At 35.7% G+C, this 13,511-nt stretch overlaps 4 protein-coding genes and 1 long non-coding RNA gene across 8 annotated transcripts in view; 3 read left to right on the top strand and 2 right to left on the bottom strand.

Moving 5' to 3' along the window:
- Nucleotides 1–1,229, bottom strand: part of LOC143906222 (uncharacterized) — a 99,493-nt gene extending 98,264 nt beyond the window's left edge. For both annotated transcript variants that reach the window (XR_013259465.1, XR_013259464.1), the window contains exons 1-2: nt 766–1,229; nt 26–201 (exon numbers count right to left, since the gene is read on the bottom strand). This is a non-coding gene — a long non-coding RNA (uncharacterized LOC143906222). The remainder of the gene's footprint in view (nt 1–25; nt 202–765) is intronic.
- A 165-nt stretch (nt 1,230–1,394) lies between these two features.
- On the top strand, nt 1,395–2,479 carry Rps16 (ribosomal protein S16). The gene is made up of 5 exons (XM_077422136.1): nt 1,395–1,484; nt 1,564–1,608; nt 1,694–1,825; nt 2,088–2,202; nt 2,277–2,479. The coding sequence occupies exons 1-5, from the start codon at nt 1,476–1,478 to the stop codon at nt 2,420–2,422; spliced, it is 447 nt and encodes a 148-aa protein (XP_077278262.1). The 5' UTR covers nt 1,395–1,475; the 3' UTR covers nt 2,423–2,479.
- A 731-nt stretch (nt 2,480–3,210) lies between these two features.
- Nucleotides 3,211–8,218, top strand: Clbn (Nuclear export mediator factor NEMF homolog Clbn). The gene is made up of 10 exons (XM_077422133.1): nt 3,211–3,596; nt 3,860–4,031; nt 4,129–4,331; nt 4,412–5,490; nt 5,563–5,743; nt 5,811–6,112; nt 6,207–6,387; nt 6,454–6,781; nt 6,870–7,135; nt 7,212–8,218. The coding sequence occupies exons 1-10, from the start codon at nt 3,541–3,543 to the stop codon at nt 7,408–7,410; spliced, it is 2,967 nt and encodes a 988-aa protein (XP_077278259.1). The 5' UTR covers nt 3,211–3,540; the 3' UTR covers nt 7,411–8,218.
- Nucleotides 8,154–12,363, bottom strand: LOC143906220 (serine/threonine-protein kinase VRK1). Its single transcript, XM_077422134.1, has 8 exons — nt 11,967–12,363; nt 11,045–11,097; nt 10,893–10,962; nt 10,560–10,756; nt 10,262–10,475; nt 9,436–10,133; nt 9,235–9,339; nt 8,154–8,318 (listed from the first exon to the last, which is right to left on the bottom strand). The coding sequence occupies exons 1-8, from the start codon at nt 12,121–12,123 to the stop codon at nt 8,187–8,189; spliced, it is 1,626 nt and encodes a 541-aa protein (XP_077278260.1). The 5' UTR covers nt 12,124–12,363; the 3' UTR covers nt 8,154–8,186.
- Nucleotides 12,364–12,593: 230 nt separating this feature from the next.
- The window catches only part of Gwl (serine/threonine-protein kinase greatwall), a 150,433-nt gene continuing 149,515 nt past the window's right edge, over nt 12,594–13,511 (top strand). For 2 of the 3 annotated variants that reach the window (XM_077422294.1, XM_077422292.1), the window contains exon 1: nt 12,594–12,914. In XM_077422294.1, the coding sequence (XP_077278420.1) occupies nt 12,720–12,914 (195 nt within the window). In that variant the 5' untranslated portion in view covers nt 12,594–12,719. The remainder of the gene's footprint in view (nt 12,915–13,511) is intronic. The other variant, XM_077422293.1, reaches the window with a different exon arrangement.

Here is a 13,511-nt window from a genome sequence, read left to right as displayed (position 1 = left end):
CAAAATTTATGAATACATCATATACCTTTGGAAGATTATAATTAGATGCATCAGCCCGCGGCGGAAGACGAGATGCGTAGAACTGTCATCACAACATACAAGACGCACCAGAAGTCGGAAACGCGCAGCCGATCCGATCTCGCGTCCACGAAGCAGCGACGTTAGAATGACGACGGCGGCAGCGGAGGACGTAAAAAGTATCTGAAAATACAGAAAATTCGTGAAAATGTGAAAAATTCTCGGAAATATTAATGGAATTCTCGAGATTTTACACAGTTGCTACCTCCTCGCTGATTATGCGCTCGTTATTTTCGACTTTATCGATTTTCATGATTTTTAATTTTCACGGTTCGAAAATTCTACGATTCTCGGACATCTTGGAATTTTTAATAGCGCAACCTCCGTGCCGTTCGTACATCTCCCGCATTACCGAGCGACAAATAATATATATATGCTCGCCTTTCATGGCCGTTGTTATTTAGCGGATACATATTTCATTATACCCCATTGCAAGTTAATTGGAACAGGCGAATTGATACAGACAGATAGATATCCGCGATCCTTACTCGAAAACCAGTATACCCGAAAATACGATAACCGCTTTGTCGCGTTTACGCGTGCCAGACTCTTCGGTCAGATAAGTCGTTCGATATAATCGCGTTCTAACACAATTCGTCAATGCACAGACCCCGGATCCATGTTTGTATGCGATGATTAGATACCGTGATAAGTGACAGACGCAGAGGTAATTCAGATTTTGCTTACCAATTAACCGGGTCGCTGCGCCGCTCGTCCCGGAGCCGATCCGTTAACGCGCGGCGTCCACTCTCGGCACTCTCTCCGTGCATCGTGCATCGCGTTCCGCCGAATGGCGCCGGAATATTCGAATGTGCCGATCGATAAGTTCACGGTAGCCGGCGACACCACGCGAGTCAGGTGGACGACTAATGAAAACGCGCTGTCGATCAACATAAATAAAATGCAATATTGCGCGCGCAGTAGACATTTAAACCATAAATCTCGCAAAAATTATATAAAACTAAAATGTGTTATTAATATATATTGTTTCTTTTAATTTTCTTTTTAATTTTCTTTTTCGTTCGATTGTCCGAAAGAAATTATTTTGAGAAGGTATGTATCAGCAATTTTATTCTGCTCACGAAAACTTTGAAAAGGAGAAATAATGGTGTATTATTTTGGTCTTCAATCACAACAGGGAGGTTAAACTTTATCCTTTAATACTGAGTTTAATTGAAAATTCTTTTCAAATAACGCAGTCGTCTCCTTGCCTCGAATCCTATTGGCTGCGCTACGGCGATGGCGTCTGGCTTCATTTGCTAGATGCCGCGTTGTTCCGTCACTTCCGTCTCGCGGAAGCCCCGTGTCGCGACTGTCGCGAGCGCCGCGGACAGCGACAGCGGACAACTTCCTCTCTCTTTCTGTTCCTCTCAACGACGTGCCGTCCGGTCGCCAAGATGCAGAAGGTGAGTCTCGCGATCCGTCCTCGGAATTACGTCGACGCGAACGGGAGTGAGTACTGATCGAACCGCCTTCCTCTTTCAGAAACAAAAGGAACCGATCCACTCCGTGCAGGTCTTCGGACGCAAGGTGAGCTGGAGCGCGTTTGAGAGGTTAGGTGTCCACGCGTGGCTAAACGCGCGGCGTGTGTCTAATGCGAATCCTCTTGTTGCAGAAAAGCGCGACCGCGGTCGCCTACTGCAAGCGTGGCCGTGGAAATCTCCGCGTCAACGGCCGGCCGCTGGAGCTGGTGGAGCCCCGCGTGTTGCAGTACAAATTGCAGGAGCCCATTCTGCTGCTCGGCAAGGTGAGTGACGCAGGGGAACGCCGCCCACCTTTCGGTGACCCTTGAAGCCCGATCGTGGAGAAAACGTTTGGAGCAACGCGGCGCAAATTGTCGCACGAATTTGTCGCGACTACTCGTAGCTCGGTCCGTGATGTTCTACTTATTCCGAACATGATGGTTCATGATTAGCGGTAGATTCTGAAAGCGATCTCGTCTTCGAGTTGCCATGGGCGTGAGCAAGATACAACTTTTGAAACGGCGCGCGCTTCCGTTTGTGTTCCAGGAGAAGTTCTCCGGAGTCGATATCAGAGTGAGGGTAAACGGCGGTGGTCATGTTGCCCAGATCTATGCCATTCGTCAGGCTATTTCCAAAGCTCTCGTTGCCTACTATCAAAAGTGTAAGCCTAAATTGACGACGAGTATGCAGTTGTACAAATTATTAAATTATTAACAATAAATGTTGGTTTTTCAGATGTCGATGAAGCCAGCAAGAAGGAGGTAAAGGACATTCTTATCCAATACGATCGTACTCTCCTCGTTGCTGACCCAAGGAGGTGCGAGCCAAAGAAGTTCGGTGGTCCAGGTGCCAGAGCGCGATACCAGAAATCGTATCGTTAAGATCTGCAGTTTACATCTTATTCATATTATTGAATAAAAAAAAAACATTTAAATATATGTATCCTATCTTTCTTTGCTCATTTCCTACATTACTAATAGTAGATATATATCTGTACTTTAGACTTGAGAGGTAAAGAATAGTACCTTTATAGTTTTTGTCAAAATAGAGTTAATTTACTTTTTCCAATACACCAGGAGTTGCATTGTATAATGATAAAGGGTTTTATGCCTATTATTACTAATTGTAAGATGTAACGTTTAGAAAAAGTTGGAAATTTTCATAGAAATAATAAACTTTAAACCCCCTGTTTTTTCTCAATTTCTAATGTAGATACGATTCTTTATTTCTAAGGTATATATATATATTTTTTATATATAGGATTATTATTGTAACTTCTAAATAACTTTTCTCTAAAATTTTCAAATCAACACAAAGTAATCTTTATAACAGACATTCTTCTATTTTGTATTTTTCTGTTTTTAAAACTGAAGACAATTATTTCCCTTTTTTAATTATGTGTTTATTTTCTATACTTGAAAATTATAAGAGAGAGAGAAAGAGAGAGTTTATATATATATACCCAGCCAGGAGAGAGACCTCCCGGTAGTCCGCACTTCCTTCCGCAGTTTCCGCACCATGATCCCTCTCTGGAGGATCCCTAGCTGCGCGATGCCTACACTGCCTACTACGTCACTGTATCGATCCGCCGCGCCGGAGGCGCGGAGCGGCGGAACGTGATTGGCCAGATCCGGCTCGACTCACACGAAAAAGGCCGGGGCCGGGATGCCGGGATGGCCTCTCTCACTCTCAGGTTTCTCTCTGACCCAGCTTAGAGAGAGAGGGAGAAAGAAGAAAGATAAATTATCTCAACAAAATTTAACGGATAAGAATATGATTTATAGATAAGATTAATTTCGCAAAAAATTTTCAATAAATGTTTATCTATATTTTATTTACGCATATGACGTGAACGTGACTTTTCGCTCATTCTACACAAGTGGTCCCGAGTAGCGTCATATTGTGCAAGCCAGCAACGTAGGATAAACTGTCAAGTGTGTTAAATTGTCACCGTGTTTTTCGATAAATTTTTCAAAGAGAAAGCACAATCCATCTAAAAATGAAGACGCGATTTAACACTTACGATCTCGTATGTTCAGTTACTGAACTACAAAGGTAAGAGAGAAATATTAGAAGAACGTAACTTGATTTTAATAACGTGTTCAGGTTATGACCAAAATGTTCCACTTCTCAGAATATGTAATTTACCTTCAAAAAAAAAAAATATAATCAATTTCGTTTTATTTCAATAGATACTTAAATCAATCGCACGTAGTTGTCGTTGCTAAATAAACGTGGATATGAATTATATAATATCATGATATTAACAGGTTAACACAAGTTTTCCAAATTATTTTTAACCTTGTAAAAACTTTCAGGCTCATTGGCATGCGTGTCAATCAAATATACGACATTGATCACCGTACGTATCTCATACGTCTTCAGCGGAGCGAGGAAAAATGCGTTCTTTTGCTCGAATCTGGTAACAGAATCCACACGACAGGTTTTGAGTGGCCAAAGAATGTGGCTCCTTCAGGTTTCTCCATGAAGGTATGTGCTAAATAAAAATTAAATTAATTAAAAAAATATATATATGTAAGAGCTCTGCTAATAACGATAAACGTGTATATCTTGTGTTCTTGCACAGATGCGCAAACATCTTAAAAATAAAAGATTAGAGAGTCTTATGCAAGTTGGTACGGATCGGATAATAAAGTTACAATTCGGAAGTGGTGAAGCTGCCTACCACGTAATTTTAGAAGTGTACGATCGTGGTAATATAATCCTCACTGATTATGAAATGGTAATTTTATATGTGCTAAGGCCTCATACGGAAGGAGATAAGATTAGGTAAATGTACAAAATGTGTCTATAACGTAAAACACATATGGTCATCGTATAAAGTACTGATAAAATCATATAATATTTAGAATTGCAGTGAAAGAGAAATATCCCTTAGATAAAGCTCATTCCACGACTATGCCACCTATAGATGTAATACATGAGCACATTGAAAAAGCTAAGGCGGGAGATAGTCTTAAAAAAGTGTTAAATCCACTATTAGAATTTGGCGCGGCTGTGATCGATCATGTTTTGCTTAAAGCCGGATTTAATCTTGGTTGCAAAATCGGCAAGGATTTTAATATCACTGAAGATATGCCAAAATTAATCCTAGCGCTCGAGGAGGCAAATAACATGATGGATCATGCAAAGAACAATATATCAAAAGGCTATGTTATACAGAAAAAAGAATCGAAACTGACTCCAGATGGCAAGGAAGATTTTATATTCACTAACATTGAATTTCATCCTTTCCTGTTTGAGCAATATAATAAGCAACCGTACAAGGAGTTTGATTCTTTTGACGTCGCAGTGGATGAATATTTCTCTACGATGGAAGGGCAAAAGATAGATTTGAAGACTTTGCAACAGGAAAGAGAAGCTCTGCAAAAATTAGAAAGAGTAAGAAAGGATCATAGTCAGAGATTGATTACATTGGAAAAGACACAGGAGGTAGATAAACAAAAAGCAGAATTGATCTCAAGGAATCAGGCTTTAGTGGATAACGCTATATTAGCCATACAAAGCGCCTTGGCGAATCAGATGTCTTGGCCGGACATTCAAATTTTATTGAAAGAAGCTCAAGCCAGAGGTGATCCGGTCGCTTCTGCTATAAAACAATTAAAATTAGAAACAAATCATATTGCTCTACTATTGCACGATCCTTATGAAGACAGTGACGAGGAATCTGAGCTCAAACCTATGACGATTGATATAGATTTGGCTCATTCAGCGTTCAGTAATGCCGAAAAGTACTACAGTCAAAAGAAAACAGCTGCAAAGAAGCAACGAAAAACGATAGAATCCCATGGAAAAGCTTTGAAGTCGGCGGAAAAGAAGACAAAGCAAACATTGAAAGAAGTGCAAACCATACATACCATTAATAAATTAAGAAAGACATATTGGTTTGAAAAATTTTATTGGTTTATTACATCTGAAAATTACTTAGGTACGTTTTTCTTTTAATAATTAAGTTGAATTTACATCGAAATTTTACTAACTTTGACGTATGAATATATAGTGATTGGAGGGAGAGATCAACAGCAGAACGAGTTGATAGTAAAAAGATATCTAAAGGCGGGAGATTTATATGTTCACGCAGATTTAACTGGTGCTAGTTCTGTCGTAATAAAAAATCCCAGTGGCAATCCTGTACCGCCAAAATCGTTAGCAGAGGCAGGTACAATGGCTGTTGCATACAGGTACATAGTTCTGACAAAGTATTATTATAAAGATGTATGTAAATGATGATTAATATTATGTTCATAGCATAGCATGGGATTCGAAAGTAATAGCTAGTGCATGGTGGGTGCATCATGATCAAGTATCCAAGAGTGCGCCTACCGGAGAATATCTTACTACCGGATCCTTCATGATACGTGGAAAGAAGAATTATTTGACGCAAAGTCAATTAATTATGGGATTGGGTATCATGTTTCGCCTGGAGGACAGTTCCATAGAACGACACAAGGATGAGAGAAGAGTGAAAACAGTAGACGAGGAAAGCGAAAAAGCGGATTCGGTAGTTGAAGATGACAAGGAAATAGAGTTAGAAGGTGATTCGGACGAAGGTAAGTGACGTAGAAAAAATCATCTAACATTTAATTAAATTATTCTTTAACTGTTGATACATTTTCAAAAACTTGTAAAAACTTTTAATGTTAGATGAAAATCTAGAAAATAGAGATACATTAAATCCAATTCAAGAAGAAGACCAAGAAAAAGATGGGGAATCAGAATCCTACACGACAGATAATGCTGAGAAAGATGCATGTGAACAAGATGAAGAAGACACAAAATATAAATTTCCTGATACACAAATTAAAATTGATCTTTCAGGCCCAAAGTAAGTTAATAAAAAACTTTCGATTATAAAAATCAAATGCTACATATGATATTTTACATTGAACAGGGTAAAATTACACGTTGACAATAATCAGCCCTTGATACAATCTCAAAAGGACACGAAAGAAAACGTAGTTTATTTAGGGGATGATAAGCCTGTTATAATAAATGCATCGACTATGGAGAAAAATGCAAAGGCGAAACAAAAAGCACATCGAACAGAATCAATAGAATCGACAGAAAAGATTGAAAAGAATGATAAGAATGAAAGTGATAACAAAAAAGGAGAGCAACCTGCATTAAAACGAGGACAAAAGGGGAAACTAAAGAAAATGAAAGAAAAATACAAAGATCAGGATGAGGAAGATAGACGACTTTCAATGCTCGTCTTGCAGGTTCTATTTTCTTTCTTTCAATTTTACTGAGTACTTGCTCTCTAATTTAATTCATTTAATCTAATATACATTTTTGCCAATTATTCAGTCGGCAGGCGCAGCTAAAGAAGATAAAAGAAAAAATAGGGCTAAAGATCCATCAGGTCCGAAGCAACAAGGAAAGAAAAAGACAAATCCAAAACCAAATATTCCACCGCAATCTATGTATGTGATAGATAACGTTGACGACGAAGACGCAGGTCCAGTTCCTGAAGTTGATATGCTCGATCAATTAACAGGAAAGCCGTTTTCAGAAGACGAGTTACTGTTTGCTGTTCCTGTGGTGGCGCCTTATAATACCTTACAAAATTACAAGTAAGTGATTGCATAAAACGCTTAATATAACTTTTTATTTGTAACATTTCAATATTCATTTTAATATTTATTTTAGATTTAAGGTGAAATTGACACCTGGCATTGGTAAGAGAGGCAAAGCTGCCAAAACAGCTATAGCCGTATTTCTTAGAGACAAAGAAATTTCTTCACGTGAAAAAGATCTACTAAAGGCAATTAAGGATGAGACAATAGCCAGGAATATACCTGGAAAAGTGAAAATAAGCGCCCCTCAGATTCAAAAGCTAAAAAAATAATTGTTTGAAGAGTGCTAATTTTAATTCAAATAAATGATTTTTAATTATTTGCAACACAAATTTACTTTTAAGGGAATTACGAATTTTTTTCAAACAGACAATATTTAATGAATATTAATTGGCAAACATATTAATTATGTATTTTTCTTAACAAGAAAGTGTAATCTATTATTTACTATTAATAACAATTATCACAAATATTCAATCCAAATACTCAAGTTTGGATATAATAGATATATGTGTATAATATGTAAATACGTAAAATCTTTTTAAGACAATATAATTTTATAACCCTCCGATTAATTCATTTTGGAATTTTATCATTTGAAAAGACGTCTGATAAATATTACATGCCGAATATAATAAACTGAATTAATTCCCCAAACGATTATTTATTTCTGTGATTATATTGTAACCAAGGAAAAAGAAATTAAAGACCTTGTTATAATCAGTATATATAAGAATAAATAACATTCAGCAACGTGCATTCAACATTTTATTTTATTAAATTAGAGCAGTTTTTATAACTATCATAACAGTTTTATAATTCAAATTTTTTTCATTTTTGAAAACTATTCACATGTATACAAAAACCTGAGATAATATTGTCATTAGCGTTATCATGATCAACATGTAATGTTATTGGTGATTATTAATGTTAATGCGTAAGAGACCATGTACAAAAGAATATAAATGTATAAATGCAAGTTACATAATTTCATTTTCAGTAAAAATACCATATATAATTGTACTTTGTTATTTTATTCTTTGTGAAACTACATGTCAAATATATCTTCATCTGAACGAGTTTCACTTTTAGGTGTTCTTTTATTGGATTGCATCCTACTGGTTACCTTACTACTACTAGCAGTCGCAGCAGGTCTTGATTTTGTTCCTTTTGATACAATCTAAACATATATTGAATATAGAATTAAACAAGGAGACAGTTTAAAATTAACAAAGGAGACAGTTCAATTCGATCCAACTGCTATTTATAAATATAATACTCAAATACACAACGTTTCGACTATGATTTGTGGTCTTTATCAAGTATAAACTAAGTCATAAATTTAAAATGTAGCTATTCTACGAAACATCTTAATTAGAAAAACTGATAATAAAACTAAAATAATTTAAATTACGGATTTACATATTGCATATGTCATCGAAGGTAAAAAAGGGTTTCTTGCAACGGTAACATAGTCTCAAAGAATCTGGCGCGGCATCGCAATTCGTCTCGATGTACACAAAGCACAGAGAACTGAAGACCATCCGAAAGCCAACAAACTCCAGTTTGAATAGCCACATTTTAAATTTATGACTTAGTTTACATTTGATAAAGATTAAAAACCATGGTTGAGACGTTGTGTATCTGAGTATTATATTAATAAATAGAGTTGGATCGAATTAAACCGTCTCTTTTGTTTAACTGGTGAAAAAAGATTACCTCTGATATATTAAATACTTATTTATATATTATTTACATATTGATTTTGAATTTTTATTTATATCGCAGAAAAATACAAGTCTATTAATTAACCCTCGCAAGCCACACTAGAATCTGGAATTTTTCCCAGCCATTTTTCGCCCCAAGTTTCAAAAAATCAACGTAATGTTTCTTTTTTTTGTTTTTTCCCCCCAATCACAATCGTAAATTTTCTGAGAATTATAATGGTAATCTCAGAAATTGTAAAACAATTATTATCAAAAAATACACATTAAAAATAAAAATGATGGTTCCAAACGTAGTTCCAAAATTTCGTTCGGGTCCTTGACACGCCAGTGTGACTTTTGAGGATTAAATATATCTATAAATTTTATTACCTCAGGCTCAGAAATTTCTGAATCATTCGAAGACATGATCTTTCGTCTTGTTTTATTTGTAACCGGCTTTTTCCGTTGTGTTTTATTTGGACGTTTTGGTGACGACTAGAATGGTAGAAATAAGTATTTTAATAACAAAAAAAGTCTGAAAATTAAATTAAGAGTAACGCACTCCTTTCTCAGATAGATTACTAAAATTACCTCTATATTAGAATCATCTTCAGAATCATCTTCAGAGTCATCTTTGATTGAATCGATTAAAATATTTTTTCGACGTGATGAAGCTGTATTCTTCGTTATCTGACTCGCTTTTTCAGTAGATTCTTTTTTCGCTTTTTTAAGAATTTGTATATCATATTCACCATCAGACTCCATATCATCTAATACTTTCTCAATATCCTTTATATTACAACGTTTTTTGTCCATTACAACACCTATAGTACTTTTTCTTGAGTTTGCCATAGGAATGTTTGCACTTGGAACATCTAAACATTTCGTACGAGGACTCTTTCTGATTCCATTTATGGGTTTTTTAATTTTCTGTGGAGTATATTTAGAGGTAGCTTGTTGAGTTGCCACGCTAATGTTGTTCAATTTTAATTTCCCATCTGGTTTATGATTCAGTTTCTTTATGCCAGCTATTAATATTTCTTTCAATTTTTCATAAGACGGTGTTTCATTAAATTTTATACTGGCTAATAAAGTCATAAATTTTTGTACAGCTTGTGGAACAGATCCATGAAAACACTTGGCCAAGAAACTGTCTATATTATTAAAAGCCTTTTCCTTCTCTTTTTGAACGGTAACTGGTTCAAGTAACTTTCCCCATGGCAGCGAACCACATAACCACATAATTATGTTGTAACTCAAAATTTCAATATCTCCACGACGTGTTGGTACTAAAAAAAAAAACAAAAAAAAACATTTAAAGTATAATAATGATTTTTATAATTTATATTCAAAAGAAATTGATAAATTGCGTTAAGTATTGAAATTGCTAAATTTTATTGAAATTTCTAATTCTTACCTCCCATATGAGCATCTCTGCTTGTGTATTGTAAAGTACCATTATGTGCCTTCTTTGGGTCAACTTTTAATTCAGTGCTCGATGTACAACGAGAAGCTAAACCAAAGTCAACTAAATAGACTTGATCATAGGAATGCAGATCCAGTAGCAAATTTTCGCCTTTGATATCAGCATGTACATAGTTCTTATGATGAATATATTCCAATATATCTATCTAGAAATTTATTAGAATAACACATAAATTATCTTTTCTTCAAGCAGTTATTTACTACAAATATTTTTTTTACAATTGTCTTACTATTTGCAAAGCCAGTTTATATACTACATGTTCTGGAAACTGTTTGTTATTTTCCTCAAATATTTTCCATAAATCTTTTCCGTATCGATCTATTACTAAAAATCGATATTTTGTATTTTTATATTCATGACTTCCAGAAGCAACATATCTAGGGATTCCGAGCGCAGCAAGTTTCTTTTTTTTCTGCCAGCTAACAACTAAAAAGACACTATATGTTTATCTCTGGAATATTTTGTTATGCAATTGGATAACGTTATCCGTTGTAGACTGCAATTTTAAAAGAAATTAATCATGTAATAGAATATTAAAAATAAATTTTACTTTTAGACTCACTTTCATCTGATTTACAGTTTCTCATATAAAAATGCATTTCTACAAATAACGGGCCATTTCCATGTGGTTCCTAAAACAAATTTTAAGGAAAAGCAAAGTTAGGATAAAAACTGGACAAAAAGGTAGCAAGAATAAGGAGATATAATACTTACAATTTTTATAACATTAGGATAATCTTTAGGAATTTTTTCAGAATATGGCGCAGCTGCAATTAATCAATAATCAATTAATTACGTAGCACAATAACTAAAATATTTAACACTGCACGAACACCGTGGGCCTTTTAAGACACAGTCAATTTTTCATTTATGATTTCCACAGGAGTGGAAAAAAATTGCAACAGTTCCGGCCTATGTAAATATAGAAATCACTTTTTGAAACCTTAAAGATGATAGTACGTGAACTTTTATAGATTCTTTGTAACATAGAAACACTTTCAAAAACCCTTTAGACTTCGGGCCACTTCGACCAAACTTTGATTAACTTAATCGTCGATTAGTCCATTTGTCAATCTGCTTAATGAGCAAATGTGAAATCAGAGCTTGGTCGATGTGGCCCTTAAAGAGTCCCAGGGTGACCGGGTCAGTGCTTCAAAAACACAGTGTCCGCACAGCGTTAATGAACATGTTTTTAAGAGATATATCTTGTAAAAGAAACGCAATATAACTGGATATAGTTATGTAAGACATGATTAGGAACTTTTTACGTGTCTTTTGCAGATAACTCTGCATATAAAACTTGCAGAAAGGAAACAATATTTATAATTCTTCTTTGCATAACTACTATCTAAACGTCTATATTCTTTTCAGCTGATCTTCTTGCAGAGTTTATCTTTTCTTCTTTTCTCTCCAATGTAAAAAGAAAAGGAGAAAAGATGAACCGTGCATTAAAGTTCAGCTAAAACAAACAGGCCTAGATAGAAGAAAGGAAAAAATAAACGGTGCAAGAAGTTCAGCTAAAAAGAACAGAACTGTGTGTGTGTTTTAGAATATTTTGCCGTTCGTGTTTACAACGCGGGGGCACAATATGTCACGCAATATAACAGCAAGGGGCAACGGGATTCGTTTCGCGTACCAGAGTAAACCTCCCCGAAACCGCCGACGCCGATCGATTTGCCGAGGATCCACTGGCCCTTCGCTATGTCCCTGAGAATCTCTCCGGCCGGTATCGGCTCGGGCATTTGATAACCTCCTTTCTTCCTCGGTGCTTTCTTTGCTGCTTTCGCTGCCATCGCGTCGTCGGATCGTCCGAAGAAATCAAAGATCAGCTCACTGGACGCGTCACGTAACAGAACCGATCGACAGATTGTGAATAATGTATGCGAGAAACGAATAAACGATTACGCGCCAATATGAATAACGATGCGAGTAAATGCGAGGCTTTCGTTACGAACATGTGACGACACTGACGACAGGCACAGGCAACTGCCTGAAGTCGTCAAGGAATTCAAACGCTCGCGACTCGGCCAACCGACGCGACGAGCGCTGAAGGTTTGAAGCAGCTACGCGCGCAATATAATTACGGCACAGTATATACTGGGCTGCGTTCCAAAATTCACTCTAGTTAACTAAAATGCTACGGTGTACATGACGTAAACTATAGATTTTAGTTACCCAGAGTGAATTTTGGAACGCAACCCTGTGATTACGGGGAGGGTGGGGAATTTACTCGCCGGTGTAAATATTGCCTAGCATTGTGCAAGGGACTTTAAGCATAGGTTAGTCCGAAAAACGCGACGAGTTTGCGCGCGCGCGCGCGCCCGCCGGGTTTAGGTTATCTCCGTTTCATCCATCGAGGTTTCTCTCGTCTTTTTTTCTTTTTCTTTAAATGGAAGAAACCGCGCCCGACTCGCCGATATTACAATTAGGGGAAAGCAACCACGTTAACGAGCCAAACGTTGATACGACCTACAGTGATAATGACACGGAACGTCATGGGGAGCGCACGCCGCAACCGTCCGAGAGATGCATCAACAATTCCATTTTCAATACCATTTCCAAGATCGTTAATCCCACGACAAAGGTAAGCGTTTCTTTTATCTCCAAAAGGCAGGGAGTTAGCTAAGCAATTCTTGAAGGTTCTGAATAGAATTTTACTTAGGACTGCGCTGAAAAAACTGTTGCTCATGCTTGATTTCTCAATGTAATATATATACATGAGCGAAATATGTAATTTTTAAAAGTGAACAAAAGTTTAGAGTAAAATTATTGATATTTCTTGATGGAAGCCTAAAAATGTAAATTTTATTAATTTCCATGATTTCTTCATTAGTTTTTTTTAATGCAATTTCATGCTGACTCTTTTTAAATTTATTATATTGTAATAATAATTATTATTATATTATAGATTTTATTTAAATGTAAATCTTAAGAAATAATAATATTAGTGATATATATATATATATAAAACTGAGAATATTTTCAAGAAATGAAATAAATGTTAAGTTGTATAATTAAAGTATGTATTTTTATAATCTTGATTAAGAATGATAATAAAATTAATTGATTGTATTACACTGATATAATGTATATGAATAGTGTAGTTTACATTATAATATAATTTGTCCAATTTTATGATATAAAAAGAAAACGCATACTTTAAGCAATATATTTAGTAGTA

This window comes from Temnothorax americanus, unplaced genomic scaffold, assembly GCF_048541705.1.
Source record: "Temnothorax americanus isolate GAGA-0224 unplaced genomic scaffold, ASM4854170v1 Scaffold7, whole genome shotgun sequence".
NCBI lineage: Eukaryota > Metazoa > Arthropoda > Insecta > Hymenoptera > Formicidae > Temnothorax > Temnothorax americanus.
The sequence above is the reverse complement of the archived record's forward strand: the minus strand, read 5'-3'. Positions and strand labels throughout refer to the sequence as shown.

What these genes read in the sequence shown, in the direction of transcription:
- Rps16 (XM_077422136.1), top strand. An exon ending in CCATTCTGCTGCTCGGCAAG is followed by an intron (nt 1,826 to 2,087) that starts GTGAGTGACGCA and finishes TTTGTGTTCCAG; the next exon opens with GAGAAGTTCTCCGGAGTCGA. An exon ending in CGTTGCCTACTATCAAAAGT is followed by an intron (nt 2,203 to 2,276) that starts GTAAGCCTAAAT and finishes TTGGTTTTTCAG; the next exon opens with ATGTCGATGAAGCCAGCAAG.
- Clbn (XM_077422133.1), top strand. Translation starts at nt 3,541, where the DNA reads ATGAAGACGCGATTTAACACTTACGATCTCGTATGTTCAGTTACTGAA. An exon ending in ACAATGGCTGTTGCATACAG is followed by an intron (nt 5,744 to 5,810) that starts GTACATAGTTCT and finishes TTATGTTCATAG; the next exon opens with CATAGCATGGGATTCGAAAG. An exon ending in AGAAGGTGATTCGGACGAAG is followed by an intron (nt 6,113 to 6,206) that starts GTAAGTGACGTA and finishes TTTTAATGTTAG; the next exon opens with ATGAAAATCTAGAAAATAGA.
- LOC143906220 (XM_077422134.1), bottom strand. Translation starts at nt 12,123, where the DNA reads ATGGCAGCGAAAGCAGCAAAGAAAGCACCGAGGAAGAAAGGAGGTTAT. An exon ending in AAGATGATTCTAATATAGAG is followed by an intron (nt 9,340 to 9,435) that starts GTAATTTTAGTA and finishes CTACCATTCTAG; the next exon opens with TCGTCACCAAAACGTCCAAA. An exon ending in CAGAAATTTCTGAGCCTGAG is followed by an intron (nt 8,319 to 9,234) that starts GTAATAAAATTT and finishes ATATATGTTTAG; the next exon opens with ATTGTATCAAAAGGAACAAA.